Source organism: Myotis davidii, unplaced genomic scaffold (assembly GCF_000327345.1).
Source record: "Myotis davidii unplaced genomic scaffold, ASM32734v1 scaffold265, whole genome shotgun sequence".
NCBI classification, from domain to species: domain Eukaryota; kingdom Metazoa; phylum Chordata; class Mammalia; order Chiroptera; family Vespertilionidae; genus Myotis; species Myotis davidii.
Window position 1 is genome coordinate 3,500,739 of NW_006296627.1, and position 15,008 is coordinate 3,515,746.

The following is a 15,008-nucleotide window of genomic DNA, read 5'->3' on the forward strand; positions in this document are numbered from 1 at the left end:
GGCACAGAGGGCGCCTCCTCAGTGCATTGGTTCCGCAAGGGGCTTCGGCTCCACGACAACCCGGCGCTGCTGGCGGCAGTGCGCGGGGCGCGCTGTGTGCGCTGCGTTTACATCCTCGACCCTTGGTTCGCGGCCTCCTCCTCGGTCGGGATCAATAGATGGAGGTGAGGGGGCCCGGGGTGGGGTCGCGGGCTCGGAGGGATGCAGTCTAGTCTCTGGGGCTCCCCAGGAGGGAGAGGTCCTGCCCGCCAGTTCACACGGCCGGCCGGGAGACCCCACCTGGGGGAGGTGGGGCCGGGAGGTGGAGCCGGTCTCCAGAGAAGAACCCGGGACCGGGAAGCAGTTGGTCATCGCACCGATGGCCCGGGCGGCCCAGGGCTGGACCTCCGACAAGTGCTTCCGCACTGTGTGTCATCCTCTTTGGGCCGCAGACATTCCTGCGGGCCAGTGGTCATGATCCCCGTTGTGCGGATGAGACCTTAAGCCTCAGAGACACGGAGTTACCTGCCCAAGGTCCTGTAGCCAGTGAGGGGCACGGGACTCTTCGTGCCCAGGGAGGGGAGGAAAGGAGATAGGAATTACGGGGTGAGGGTTGGGTCCGGTCTCTGAATCTATGGCACAAAGACGATTGCATTCTTCAAGTAGAGAGCCCATTGCTGGGCTCCTGGCGGTCATTTCCAAGCCTCTGGATTGTTTGAATCTGTCCTTTCACCATCCTGGCTTCCTTCCCCCAAGACTGTCCTGCCGCTGAAGGTGTCTAGAGCAGTGGTTCTCAACCTTGGCTGCACATTAGAATCACCTGGGAATCTTTTTAAAATCCTGATTTCTGGGCCTCATCCTCCCGAAATTCTGTTTCTTTGTTACTAATGTTGTGGCCCCACCCCATAACAGTGAAACAATTTCCGAAGGATGAGGCCCAGAAACCAGGATTTGGGAATCTTTAAAATCCTGATTTCTGGGCCTCATCCTCCCGAAATTCTGTTTCTTTGTTACTAATGTTGTGGCCCCACCCCATAACACTGAAACAATTTCCGAAGGATGAGGCCCAGAAACCAGGATTTTAAAAAGATTCCCAGGTGATTCTAATGTGCAGCCAAAGTTGAGAACCACTGGTCTAGAGACTCTGGCTTAGCATTAAATAGGGCCAGTGCCGGTCTCCCCTTTATTATAAACAACTCAAGGGCATGCTCAGTTAGAGGCACAGTGTGTCCTGAGCTTGAGAGCAGTGGGAGGTTGCTAGAAGAAAAGAGAAGGGAAAAAAAAGGAACCAGGCCTGGCCGGTTGCTCAGTAGTTAGAGCTTCGGCCCTCTGACCAAAGGGTCTCAGGTTCGATTCCTGGTCAAGGGCACAAATGAACTTCAGTTGCAGATTCCCCAGCCCAGGTAGGGGCGCGTGCAGAGGGGGCAAGCAATTGATGTGTGACACATCGATGTTTCTCTCTCTCTCTATCCCTCTCCCTCCCTCCCTCCCCTCCCCTCTCTCCTCCCCCGCTTCCCTCCTCCTTCCTTGCACTCTCTCTAGAAATCAATGGAAAAAATATCCTTGGGTGAAGATTTTTAAAAAAAAAGAAGGAACCAAACAAATTATCACCTTCTCCTGCCTCTCCTTATTAGATTGATTTTAAAGGACAGTTAAGCCATTATGGATTAGTTTTTTAACAACTGATTGCTAAGATTAGGGAGCAGCAAAGCTGATATCAAGGGCCCTCTTTGATGACTCCGCAGAATCATGGGAAAGGAGTAAGTGAGGTAGATGTATTTTCCCTGTAACCAGTGTTGAAAACCAAGGAGTGTGGAGACACCGTGTACCAGTCTCTCTTTAAAGTCATCTGGTTTGTTTGCGTTGTTGGGGGGATGTTTGCTGGTGGCCCTGGTGCACTGATAGGCAGGTTATTCCCAGGATACATTGGCTCTCAGGACACCATTCTTTCCTCCCAGGGTGTGTGCCCTTCCAAGGGAGTAAGTGCTCCCCGAGGTGGGTCTATGAAATGCCCCCTCCTCCCATTTATGTAGAGGGAATGACTAAAATTAGTCCCGTGGAGAGCCTGCCCACACCATTTTCACCTGCTCTATTGCTCTGCCTCTGCTCCGGTTTCCATAGATAGGAGCTTGGGTTTGACAAACATCCTCAAATGGCCATCCCTACCATGGCCATTAAGCCAAGCCTCAGACTTTGCCTGCCTTCTTGTGGCAGTGTGCCAGCCAGAGCAGAGCCAATAGAATAAGGCTACCTGCTTGTTACATTGTCACAAAGCAGCTTCTTCTTTTATTGGGTTGTGGGGGACATTGCATAGGACTGCCTGCTCCTTCGTGGTAGTGGAGGTTAAAAATCAACAACAGCCCCTAGCTGTGTGGATAGAGCGCTAGCCTGTGGACTGAAGGGTCCTGGGTTCAGTTCTGGTCAAGGACACAGGCCTGGGTGCAGGAGGCAACCAGTCAACCAATCAATGATTCTCTCTCGGCATTGGTGTTTCTATCTCCCTCTCTCTTCCTCTCTGAAACCCATAAAAGTACTTTTTTAAAAAAAAAATCAACAACAAAAACTTGTTAATTAAATGCAGATTTGCCAGGAATAAGGTATTTATGGATTTTTGTGGGTCACCCTTTTGTGGTTGTGCTTTCCGGCCACTGAAAAGAGAAAAGGGTATAGCAGAAAAGGGTATATGCCCGAGTCCAGCCCTGGAGTCAGAGGCCGAGCAGCAATGCAGATGTTATTGAGCCATCAATGAGCACCAGACACTGCTCTAGATGCTTCTAGGACACAGCAGGGAACAAGCATTGTGGTGTGCAGAGTCCGGAGCCGACATTTTAATGGAGGAAGACAAGTAAACAACCGTAATTTAGGAGAACTAAATGTCACGAAATAAATAAAAATAGGGGATGAACTAGCGCAGTGGTTCTCAGTCTTGCTGCACGTGGGAATCACTGGAGGATCCTTAAAAGATGCTGGGCTCCTTCTTCCCCCAGCTCCGACTTAACTGTTCTAAGTCAGTGGTCGGCAAACTCATTAGTCAACAGAGCCAAATATCAACAGTACGACGATTGAAATTTCTTTTGAGAGCCAAATTTTTTAAAACTTAAACTATATAGGTTTTAGTTATTGTTATTAACTTAATTAGGGTACTCCTAAGGCTTAGGAAGAGCCACACTGAAGGGGCCAAAGAGCCGCATGTGGCTCGCGAGCCGAAGTTTGCCGACCACGGTTCTAGGTTATGGCCTTGGCATTAGGGTTTTTAAGGTTCTCCTGTGGGGCAAAGCCTGAGAAGCACTGGACTAGAGAACCACAACCTGAGCCTGACACCTTGGTAAATGTCGCAGTGCATTGGCAGGAAGGCTTTAGTGTTGGCATTCAGAAGAAACAGGTGAAATAATACAAAACAAGTCGAATTGGTAACTTCTCCTGGGCCTGGAAACACTCCTACTACCCCCACCTAACCACACTCTGCTCCCATAATGAGATGGAGGGCCGAGCTGCAGACTGCTTTATGCACATGGTTGGGGGCTGGGGGAAAGATGGAGCCAGCAGTGCCTCTGCATAGCTGCAGTATGTGACTCTTCCGGTGGCTGTTTCTGGATCTGGGAGTGGTCTGGGAGGATTGTGCTGCAGCGTGACGTCCTAGCTCTGCAGACACTTCAGCTGCTGCCTCTGAGAAGCCTCTGCAGAAAGGGTGGGTCCTGGACCATCTGCTGGGGGCGGTGGAGGGGGGCACAATCTGTGATCTCTATTGTCCTCCTGCACCTTCTACACTGCCTCCCTCACAGCATTTTGGGGCAAATGAATCAGATTAAGATAACCATGAATGGCACTTTCTAAGAGTCAAAGAAGACCGAGACAGGCAATCAAGAAATATGTATATTTATTAATATAGGGAAAGGACCAGCATACTCCTTGCCTTGGTGGTAGTGGGAAGTTTATGAGCTAATTGTAGCTGTGTGTGTCTCAGGACTTTCTTTTGTGGAGCACTAGTTGGCTAAGTCCTTTATAGCCTTTTTATTTTTTAATCCTCACCTGAGGGTATGTTTATTGATTTTAGAGAGAGATGAAAAGAGAAAGAGACAGAGAGAGGGACAGAGAGAGAGGGGAAAGAAACATCTATTAGTTTCCTTTACGTGCCCCGGCCGGGCATTGAACCCAAAACCGTTTGGTGTCCAGGATGATGCTCAGACCAACTGAATCACCCAACCATGGCAGCCCTTTGCCGTGCATCTGGAAGGATGTACTGCAGTGAGAACAAAAGAAAGGGAAAAAAAGATGGGGTTGAGCAGCTTCTAGACTTAAAAATCGGTACTCAAAATAGGCCCTTGTAGATACCTTCTATTCCTATTGCAACTTAGATAGGTGCTGGCAGCAATTCACCTCACTTTTTATTTAAGTCGTTTTCTCCGTGGCTCCGTGCTGCACCTGCATTCAGGAGCTTCTGGGATAGAGGGAGTTGGTAGAAATAAAGTGTCAGCCCACACGGCTCAGAATTAATAAATGATGTAAACTGCAAATTCCCGAGAATGCCAGTGACAACAATGTGTCTCTCTTCCCAGCACTGGGCCTAATGCTGCTGGGCTGTCAGCGACGTGGGTGTTTCCTCCCTAGAATTCAGTCAGTAGAAGGGGATTGGGAGCCATAGTCCGTGGCTGGGAAAATTTGTTTTTCTCTGAGCCATTTGCACTGGTACTGAGCATGTCACTTTAAGGTTCTGCTGCTGAGGAAATGTTTTCATTTGCCCAAAAGAGATGAAAAATTCATCTTCATCTTTCTCTTTGAAATTAGGAAAGAATAAATGTATTTTTACCTGAGTGATACTTAGGGATCAATCCGTGATATGGGTTGTGAGTTTGTGTTATCCTTTCTATGGGGTTAATACCCTCTCTTACTTAGGAGCAATTAATGTCTATTAATGTTCTCTGTATCCAGGTTGAGTGAGCCTATGATATCATCATAGTTAGATAACCTTGGTTTGAAAGCAGAGAAACTTGATCAAGGATGACCTGGACCAAAAAAAGAATTCACTATCATCCTCTCTCCTCCTATTAACAAATAAAATACTCCTTAGCACAGAACCTGCCATCTCTCGGAAGGCCTTCCTTAAATATCTGCTTGTCTCATTCTCAGCCAAGGATCTGCCTGTCTTATCTAAAGGGCTAGCCCCATGGGGTCATGAATTACAGGGTCCTCTCTGTATTCTTGGAAATGCCAATTTGGTTTTCTCCAGTGCTGTCTGCCCCTGGCTCCAGAGCATTTATGTAATGTAATTCAGTTGCACATGTCTGATCTGAAGGGTGAGCTTTAACTGCTCACACAGGACCGTGTGCCCTGAATTTTGGCCATGTGAGCTCAGCTCGTAGCTGCCAAGGGTGAGCTACCAGCCCAAGCACTGCCATCTCCACAGCCCAGTCCAGTTTTCTTTAGAGCACCCCCTCATTGAAATAAAGAGAAACTGGCCAGGTGGAGAGAAGGGCTCTAGGGGAGCACAAAAGGCCCAAGCTTCTGTGCGCACACCTGCCCCAGTGAGCATTTGTCCAGCAGCAGCACTGCTCGGGGCTCCTTTGGGGTTATGCAAAGCTGTCACTTGGCAAGCTCCTTCTCTTTCTCTGGCTGCCTGAAGGCCGGGGCTCCTAGAGGCCTGTTGCCTCCTGCGGGGGGGCCATCCTGAACCTCCCTTCCTGGAGGAGCCCTGCAGGGCTTGGTGAGAGGGAGTTGGAAGTAATAATATTTCTAGAATGCCACAGCAGAGGCAGAAACCAGGATCTCAAAGAGAAGAAAGTCAACTTATAAACAGCCAGGAGTAAGGTTCTGTTTTCTGGAACAGTGCTTCTGAGACTCTCAGTGCAAAGGATTTACCAGGGATCTTGCTACAGTGCAGAATCTGATCCTGGAGGTCTGGGATGGAGCTTTTGAGAGTCTGCATTTCACCAAGCTTCTGGGTAGGTCACGACGTTGATCCTCAGAGGAGCAAGGGTCTGGGAGCAAAGGTCCTGGGCAGCGTAGCGTCCGTGCTCAGGCAGTGAGTCCTGGCGAGAGGCAGCGGGGCCTGTGGTTAAGAAGGTAGATGCTGACACACACTGCCCGGGTTTGACTTCTGGCCATTTATTTAGGTGTGAGTTGAGCACATTACTTAATCTCTCTGGTGCCTGTTTCCTCATCTGTAAAATGAGGCAATGTATGTAAAACAAGTAGACTAGTGCTTCATTTATTGTAAATGCTCCTTAAATGGTCACTGTTGCTATTATTATCATTATTGGCAGAGTTGGGCCTTCGGCTCCTTGCCTCAGCTATAGATATCTCTTGTCAAAGATGAAAAGGATTTTCATGAGGTTATCTATACTTAAGCGATATTGCAAGGAATCTCTTCTTTTAGTACATGAAGTTTAGAAGTAAAGTTCTATAGAAAGCACTAAAAGATAGCTTTCAACTGTGCATGTCAGCCTTATTTACAGCTTCAAGTGGAAGTCCTATGCGACCTGGTGCACTGTGAAGGAAGAGGCCCCCAACGTGCATGACAAGGACATTCCTGGGAGCCAGATGGAAGACAGTCTGTCCTGGGGTTGTGTAATTGTGTAATTTGTCACCAGTTATCTCTCGGCTTTCTGTGTGGCAGAGCCCAGGTTTCAGGTGGCATGAGGCTGTGTACATGGTTTTCTTATTTTCCTCCTGAGAGGAGTGGTGAGGTTTGGGAGGAGGCCAATGCAAGTGCGTCACTCGTCTCTCAGCTTTCCTCTCTGAGGGTGTCAGCTTTTCAAAAACAGAAATTCACAGAGGCAGAGCTTTTGGTTTGCATGCACACCATTCAGCCAGTCTCCCATCGCAACCCCTTGGGGAACAGTCTCCCAGCAACCGCTTGGGGATCAGTCACCCATCACAAGCCCGTGGAGTGTCTCTGTGCTCTCTCTCTAGCATGATGCTTTGGACTCAGCTCCTGCTGGAATGTGGGCCTGTGGCGTTCACGCCGTGGGAGTGTTGCTTGCTGACATCAGAGGTAGCAGCGGGGGCGGGTTCTAGTTGGCAGCCTGGGAGCAGTCGCCGTGTTTGTAGTTAGGGCATGTGATGTACTGGCCCAGAGGCACAGGGCTTTGCTGTGCTCAAAATAAAATCTGGCAATTCCCATTGTTGTCAGAGATGGGTGGGAGATGCTAAGGGGTAGACAGCAGGAGTCTGACCTGTCAGGGCTTAGTTCCCGAGGAAGATCAGAATGTCAGCGGAATGCCTGTAGTCAGGTTTGTGTTTGTCAGAGAGAGTGACTCCAAACACATGAGGGCCTGCAGAATCTCAGCCCCTGAGCAGTGTTTGTGCCACTAAGAAGCCTTAGAAATGGCGGACAGGGAAGAAAACAGTTTGACTGGTAGTCTTCAATCCCAACTTTGTCACTTAATAGTTGTGATCTTAAGCAAATTACTAGTAATTACCCTCTCTGTGTCTCATTTTCCTCATCTTTAAAGTGAGGATAATATTTCCCTTCAAAATGTGTTGAGGGAATTAAAAAGAAAACACACAATGCAAAGCCGTCATATAACATTGATAACACTGGTCACCTTTGGGGAAGGAAATTAAATTCCTAGGGGCTCAGGGAGGAACTTTTTACTTTGTACCCTTTTGTGCCTTGAACTTTGAACTATCTGAATAGCTATCTGTTTAAAATGTTAATTTCATTTTATTTAAAAGTGAAACACGTTATAAAATGTATTGATGGAATTTCTCAGAAAGGTGATTCTGCCTAGCTGTACAGCTAGTAAATTTTTGTGGTCATATAAAAAACTTTAGCCCTAGCTGGTTTGGTCTGTGGACCAAAGGGTCCCGGGTTAGATTCCATTTCAGTCAAGGGCATGTACCTTGGTTGCAGGCTCCTCCCCAGCTCAGGCCTTGGTCCAGGCACGTGCAGGAGGCAACCAGTGATGTGTTTCTCTCTCATTTATGTTTCTCTCTGTCTTTCCCTCTCTCCCCTCTCCCTAAAAATAAATAAATAAATAAAAATCAATGAAAAAAATATCCTCGTGTTAGGATTAACAACAATAAATAAATTTTTAATAAAAGTAAATAATAAAACAATTTTAAAACCACTGAAAGCATGAACAAATGTTAATTTTCTTTCCCTTCCCCTTGAAGATCCAGATCTCAGGCTTGGTCACTTGAGTATCTGGAGTTTCCTACCCCAACCCAATCTCCATCCCCGAAAGCATGTGAGGATATCCTATAAGGGGGTACTTTCTAAGGCCTTCTCCCTCTGGATGAGAACTTGGTAGCCAGAGCCCTGGAGAGTGAACCACCCGCCAAACAAAACCCTGGGAAGTGGGGACCCCGCCCAGGCTGTGGGGCTGTGGCAGTAGACATGCACGCAGCCCAAAACATGACCTCAGAAGGCAGGGCAGCTGTTGGACCCGGGTAGGTAGGATTTTTCAGAGCTAATGCGACTCTGCTAATAGGACCTCAGCCTTCCCTACCACACTATTGCACTTGTTTTTCTGATGGTTTTCTCATCTGTTCTCCCTTTCGATTCTCATAGCCCTGTGATGAGTGTATATTTACACACAGGGCCTGAGGCTGAGAGGGAAGAAGTGACTTATTTCTGATCACAGAGAAACAAGAGCAGAAGCAGCTCACATTTAACCCAGGTTTTCTTTATGCCACGCACTGTCCTGTCTGTTTTCATGCATTAGTTGATTTTCATTCCTTAGCAATTCTATAGTTGATGTTAGATAGGCACTAACATCAACTGCACACTGCAGGTTAGAAAACGAGCTAAAGAGGTTAAGTAACTGGCTAAAGTGATGTGGCTTGGAAGTGACAAAACCAGGATCTCAGTTGATCTCTGACCATATCGCTGCTGACCTAGACCCTAGGCCTCTGGGTCCTGGTACCAATGATGCTACTTGTTTGGCATAAACAGTGGGCCAGCGTCTCCCTGCTTGGTTAGGAGAGAGAGCAACTCTTTTGATGTTACCGCTAACAAAGCCTCTGTGGGCTCTGCAGGTTCCTACTTCAGTCGCTGGAAGATTTGGACACAAGTTTAAGGAAACTGAATTCCCGCCTGTTTGTAGTCCGGGGACAGCCAGCGGACGTGTTCCCAAGGCTGTTCAAGGTAAGTGTGCAGAATCCGAGAGAAGACAGTGAGAGTCCGCTCCCGGGTTTCCCCCAAACTAAATGAGATGATATTGTGACCAAGGAAATGGAAACAGTCAGGGCTGGTCAGCTTGCCGACAGAATGAAACTGTGTTAAGGAAAAAATTCACTGTAACCAGTGTCTTGCTGGAAAGTTCCCAGCTCAGTCCAGACATGGGGATGTGGCAAGTTATTCCACCCCCGATGTTTCCCTGGATGTTTCCTTGGCTCAAGTCTGCAAGATTTATTAGGGCTCTTCCCACGCCAGGAGTCTGAGGGCGAGGTTTCCTGTTCATCAGGGAGCGTTTCCTGTCTTTCTTTGCTCTGCTAATAGGGAAAGGAGTCAGCCTTTCTGAGGGAGCTTCCCTGTTTCCCCTGGGGTAAGTGGCTGATCACATCGTCATGTGGGCACCACACAGGCCTGTTTGCTGTATCGGTAGCCAGCCCACTTCCCCCTCTCCCCCAATCCCTTTATAAAGCTCATTTTAAAGTCCAAACAGAGGCAAAAGTACTCATGACAGAGGGCTCTAGGGTAGTTTCCTCTCATCCTCAGCACCCACATTGTTTTTAGGCCCCTCTCCATCCAACTTCCTTCCCTATTCTTTCTGGGGGACAAGACAGGAGGAGAGGTTTGGCAGCTCAGTAAACACTTCATCATTCACTTCACCTCCCTGCACCTCCCCACAAATGCACATATATAAAGCACACAGTGCTGGTAATAGCCACGTTTCATTCAGGGCTGACTATGAGTCAGGCACTGTTTTATGTAAGTGCTTTACATACGTTAATTCACTTCTTTTTCACAGCAGCCCTAAGAGGGAAGTGCTGCTATCCCTCCTGTACAGATGAGGAAACTATAACCTCACGGTCATGAAGCTAGGAAGTGGTGGTCTAGGGTTCGAGCCCAGGCTCTGTGACTCCAAGTTGTGTTCTTAACATCCACACCATTAAACATTTGCCACTCATCTCTCTCTGCATTGCCCCCCTCTCTCCCAGCACCGCCAAGGCCAACCTAGTACAGCCCAGAGACACAGATCAATCATTCAAAGTATATTGATTGAGCTTCTAGTTTGTACTACGCCCCATACTAGGCACTAGGGTAAGGATGAACGAGACAGCATGGTTTTTGCTCTGAGAATTCACACTCTAATGGGGTAAACAGACAGGTAATGGGCAACCTCACTGCCATATAATAAACGCTGTGATGGAAAAGGGCAAGGTGCAGAATCATACTGAAGGAGAAAGTCAAGGAAGGCTTCTTGGAGAAGGTGTCATCTAATAGCACTTTACTGTTTATCCACAGGTAATGAGTATTTAACGATGTAATCTGTATGAACTGCTAAGCCTGGTACTTGGCTCATAGTAAGGGCTTCATAGATGTTTAATGCTATTATCCTTGCACAAGGATAACCAGCCCTGCTCGGGACCCACACCCAGGCAGGACTGAGTCAGGACCAGACCAGCCTGTGCATGGCAAGACATTTGCCCCAAGGGGTTGACAGTTTCAATACACCATGACCAGAGACTTTGGTTAGAATATGGTTTTCTTTTTGCTAGTTGCATGCTCTGTGGGTTATCTGTACAACCTTTCATAGGGCCAGCTTTCTTTCAACATTGCTAGAAAATCTAGAAATTTCTATCAGAAAAAAAGTAAATACTTAGAAAAGAATTCTCTTCTTTTTTAACACGTGGCCTGTCTGGTTTGATTTCTGTGACCTCTGGACTGAGGCTTGTTCCTCCTTCCGGACTCTGAGAGCTGGAGTTTATTAGCTGTTTGCTGCTGGCCTCAGGAGTGTTGCTGTGGAAACCATTAGGACACTACACATAGTACAGGTCTGCCAAGAAAACTAGGTCAGACGTTTGCAGGGCCGGGAGGAGCTCTGGGAAAGGCCTGCCGGCAGGAGGGAGGAGGCAATCCCATCCTCCACTATCTCCACCAGTGAGTCAGTGCCTCTTGCTGGGGCAGGGCTCCCCTGAAAGCAGTGCATTTCTAGCCTCCTGCTGCATTCTCCTACCGCCAGGACACAGCAAGTGCACAGGGCTACCCACCTCTCCTGACTCCGCAGAGACCACCAGCCTCAGGCTCCGATGGTGCTGTGCCCTAGCCTCGCCTCAAAGGCCTGTCCTCACACCTTGTGAACCTCAGGTGGTTTACTTTCCAGTTCAAGTCACTGTCCCTACTGTGTTCTGCAGCCCCTTCTGACAGGTCTCCAGACTTGCTGTGTTCCTTCCCAGGACGGAGCTGAGCACCCAGCTTCCCCCTCCTCCCCACACAGTGTTTCCGTAACAGATTCTCTCTCCACAGGAATGGGGGGTGACCCGCTTGACCTTTGAATATGACTCTGAGCCCTTTGGGAAAGAGCGGGATGCCGCCATAATGAAGATGGCCAAGGAGGCTGGTGTGGAGGTGGTGACTGAGAACTCTCATACTCTCTATGACCTGGACAGGTAAGAGATAGGCCCAGGGGCAGGTTACCAATTGTGGGAGTGGTGATTTATGCCCTTGCTGAGCAGAACTCAGGGCAGTGTAGCAATAGAGCCACCTAACACATGGAGTTTTCTAGAAGCTGGAGGAAAATGGACCAGAGTGGGGTTCGTAGAACAGGTCACAAAGAGCTTTACCTGACTTGGATGCAAAGAGGCTCTTTAGGTCCAAGAGATGGAGCGGTGAGGATCCCCACCGAAGGCCTTCACAGACCTGCTCCTAATATGCTCCAGTCCCATCCACTCCTCATACTCCCACTCCTGTCCTGCTCCTCAAAGGCTGCCCTCTGACCTCAGTGGACCCTAAATGTTACCCCTCCCATAGGATCTCTGTTCTTAGAGGTCCAGTTTCTGTACCCAGTACAAGTTCCCTGGGCTCCCCCGACTATCTGGTTTTCCAGGTCAGGCGTTTAGAGATCCCTGCAGGGAGCTGATAACTAGAGTGGCCTCCTTCCCTGGGGACAGGCCTCTGTGCTTTCAGAGATTCGAGGAGGAAACCCTTTCCTCCCCTGCCCTGGCAGAGTTGTCACCCTCCTGCTGCTGCTGCTGCTGCTGTTGCTGCCAAGCCCGGCAGCCACTGCTTCTCCCCACCTCCCTCTCCCCAACCCAGTGGGTAGCTGCCAGGAGGTGGGTCACACAGCTCTGCACGTGAGCTGAGCTCTCAGGGTGTGGAACTCCTCCTCCTGCCACGTGTGGAGGAGTGGGGAGGTACTGCAGGGCCTGCAGCCAGCCTCGTATCTCCATTAGAGGAGGAGAGAGAGCTGGACTGAGAAATGAACTCACCCAGCCAGGCGGTTTGCTTAAGCTGCTGCTTGGCCAACAGTAGCCCCGGGAATCTGGCTCTAACCCATCCCAATTCATCTTTATATAAACAGCCCCAATTCTCCACTGTCCTATATCTTTTCTTATTACCTGAGTACAGCTATGTTTCTCTTGTTCGTGAAAAAATACTTTGTAAACTGCAAAATACCCTTTAAGTATTAATTGTGCTATTAATAACCCCAGCCCCAGTCTCCGGTTTAGGGAGTGGAGGGTGTTCTGCACCTCTTTGTTCTAGAAAATGCGGGCCAACAAGGAAATGATTGTCCCACAAAGGAACACATTTGCAGCCCTTATCAAAGGCTTACTCTGCGGGGAGAGAGAAGGTCCACGGGGATTCCCCCCGCTGGGACCGCCTGGCCGAGCATCCAGAAGGCTAGTGGGGACTGGGTCAACCAGGGAGCCTGGGATTGAGTCCCAGCTTGGCCCTGCCTTGCTCCGTTACCTGAGGCACCTGCTCCAGCCCCCTGGGCTTCATTTCCCTCTCGGTAAAACGGAGGTGTAGCTGCCTTGCCTCTCCTTCCTACTTAGGGCTAGGACCTATGAGCAGATCAGGAAAGGCACCCTCCAAACCTTTGAAGTCTGGGCTCTAATTCTTTTTTAAAATAATATATTTTTATTGATTTCAGAGAGGGAGAGGGAGAGAGATAGAAACATCAACGAGAATCATTGATCGACTGCCCCCTGCACACCCCCTACTTGGGATGGAGCCCGCAACCCGGGCATGTGCCCTTGACTGGAGTCGAACCCGGGACCTTTCAGTCCACAGGCCGACGCTCTATCCACTGAGCCAAACGTGCTAGGGCTGGGCTCTTTTTATGGGGGACGGGGGAAGAACCTGAAATGAAAGGCCTTGTGAGTGACGCTAAGTGTGCTTTGGAATTCCCAGGATCATCGAGCTAAACGGACAGAAGCCACCACTTACCTACAAGCGCTTTCAGGCCATCATCAGCCGCATGGAGCTGCCCAAGAAACCTGTGGCCTCCGTGACCAGACATCAGATGGAGAGCTGCCCGGCCGAGATCCAGGAGAACCATGATGAAACCTACGGCGTGCCCACCCTGGAGGAGCTGGGTGCGTGCTTCTGCCTCGTAGGCCAGCACCTCCTTTTTTGTAAAATACCTATTGGTGTTTTCTTTCTTTGTCAAAGTAATGCATGTTATTCTAGACAATTTAGAAAATACAGAGAAATGAAAATGGGGATATCAATCACTATTTCCCATCATCCAGAGATAACCACTGTTAATTTTGGAATATGTCCTTCTGGTCTTTTTTCTGTTTGTACTCATAAGTAATCTTTTTTTTTCTTTTTTTCCCTCCCACTCATAAATAATCTAATGTTTCTAGTTCATGCTTCTGTATTTTGTACTTTTCCCTCTCAAATGATGCAGGCACAGCCTGGTGCTGGCATCAGTGGGCTTTCAATACCAAGATAGCTAAGATTGCTTCTGTTGAAGGGGAGGGTCTCCCAGTCTCGGGTTACTGACTACAACACCCTTTCTCCCTTTCCCTTTCCTCCCCACCCCACCCCCTTTTTTTTAATCTGAACAAAGTTAGCTTTCTCACCTGAATACTGCAGTTGTTGTCAGCGAACCCGAAAGGGCGAGTAGTCCAGGATTGTCTCATCTGCCTGGGAGGAAGGGTGGCTGGGAAGGGAAGGCAAGGGAGAGGAGAGGGAAAGTCACAGTGGGAAGAGAACCAGGATGACCTAGAAAGCACTGGAACATTAAGAATTACCTCAGCCCAGTAGCATCAAGAACCCACAGTTCAGTTCTTGCAAAGCTCAAAGAGCAGACCAATGTGCCAAGACCTGCTGAGCTAACACTGGCAAGGCTGACCTCCAATCCAGTGGCCTGCTCCTCCCCTTGTAGGGTTCCCCACCGAAGGACTGGGCCCAGCTGTTTGGCAGGGAGGAGAGACGGAAGCTCTGGCCCGCCTGGACAAGCACTTGGAACGGAAGGTATGAGACCCAGAGCTTCAGGTGCTGGCACCCATGCAGTGGGGAGTGTGGGGTAGGTCCATGTCTCTCGGTGCCTCTTAGCTCAGAGTGGTTGAAAAATAAAAAGTCTTCCTGCTGGCCATGGCAAGGACAGCAATAGCAGCAGCTGCCGTTTCGTGGGTGCTTACCACCTGCTGGGCACCAGGCTGAGCACACCTGGGTTAAGTTCCTGCTTGCATTATCTCTAATCTTTCAACAGCCCTGTGAGGTAGGTATTCAGCTCTCTATTTTGTAGATTAGGAAATTAAGGCTTAGAGAGATTATGAAACTTGCCTAAGGTCACATAGTAAGTGGTAGAGTAAGATCTCATTCTGCATCATTCTAAAACTTTTGTTAGATTGCTTTCTTTCATCTGTGGACGTGTTCTCCTTCCTAAGAGGGTATTGGATCAGGAAAGTCCATGAGATTAATTATTTTGTGTGTATGTGCCCCCCACCTCTTGCTGCGTCCTCTTCAAGGCATGGATTTCTATTTGCTTGGACACAGAGAACAAAGGCGCACCTCCCAGTGCAGTGAGAATTGGCAAGGGGAAGGAGAGGGGCCAAGGTCCCAGAGGCACTCCTTACCGTTGGCACCTGGCACCAGGGTGCTCATGACAGGGCAGTCAGCTCCTCCATTC

General features: G+C 49.0%; 1 protein-coding gene and 2 long non-coding RNA genes across 5 annotated transcripts in view; 1 reads left to right on the top strand and 2 right to left on the bottom strand.

The window, feature by feature from the left end:
* The first annotated feature begins 6 nt into the window (after window positions 1–6).
* Window positions 7–15,008, top strand: part of CRY2 (cryptochrome circadian clock 2) — a 23,467-nt gene continuing 8,465 nt past the window's right edge. Inside the window, exons 1-5 of one of the 2 annotated variants that reach the window (XM_006772253.2) lie at window positions 7–164; window positions 8,959–9,067; window positions 11,393–11,535; window positions 13,280–13,464; window positions 14,262–14,350. In XM_006772253.2, coding sequence (XP_006772316.1) covers window positions 11,465–11,535; window positions 13,280–13,464; window positions 14,262–14,350 — 345 coding nt within the window. In that variant the 5' untranslated portion in view covers window positions 7–164; window positions 8,959–9,067; window positions 11,393–11,464. The remainder of the gene's footprint in view (window positions 165–8,958; window positions 9,068–11,392; window positions 11,536–13,279; window positions 13,465–14,261; window positions 14,351–15,008) is intronic. The other variant, XM_015569518.1, reaches the window with a different exon arrangement.
* On the bottom strand, window positions 3,839–6,891 carry LOC107184438. Its single transcript, XR_001515265.1, has 2 exons — window positions 5,836–6,891; window positions 3,839–4,219 (listed from the first exon to the last, which is right to left on the bottom strand). It is a non-coding gene; the product is annotated as an uncharacterized LOC107184438 (long non-coding RNA).
* Window positions 13,427–14,255, bottom strand: LOC107184437. Of its 2 annotated transcripts, none has more exons than XR_001515264.1 (2): window positions 13,957–14,255; window positions 13,427–13,496 (listed from the first exon to the last, which is right to left on the bottom strand). It is a non-coding gene; the product is annotated as an uncharacterized LOC107184437 (long non-coding RNA). The 2 variants fall into 2 exon arrangements; XR_001515263.1 differs by having other exon boundaries at window positions 13,427–13,525.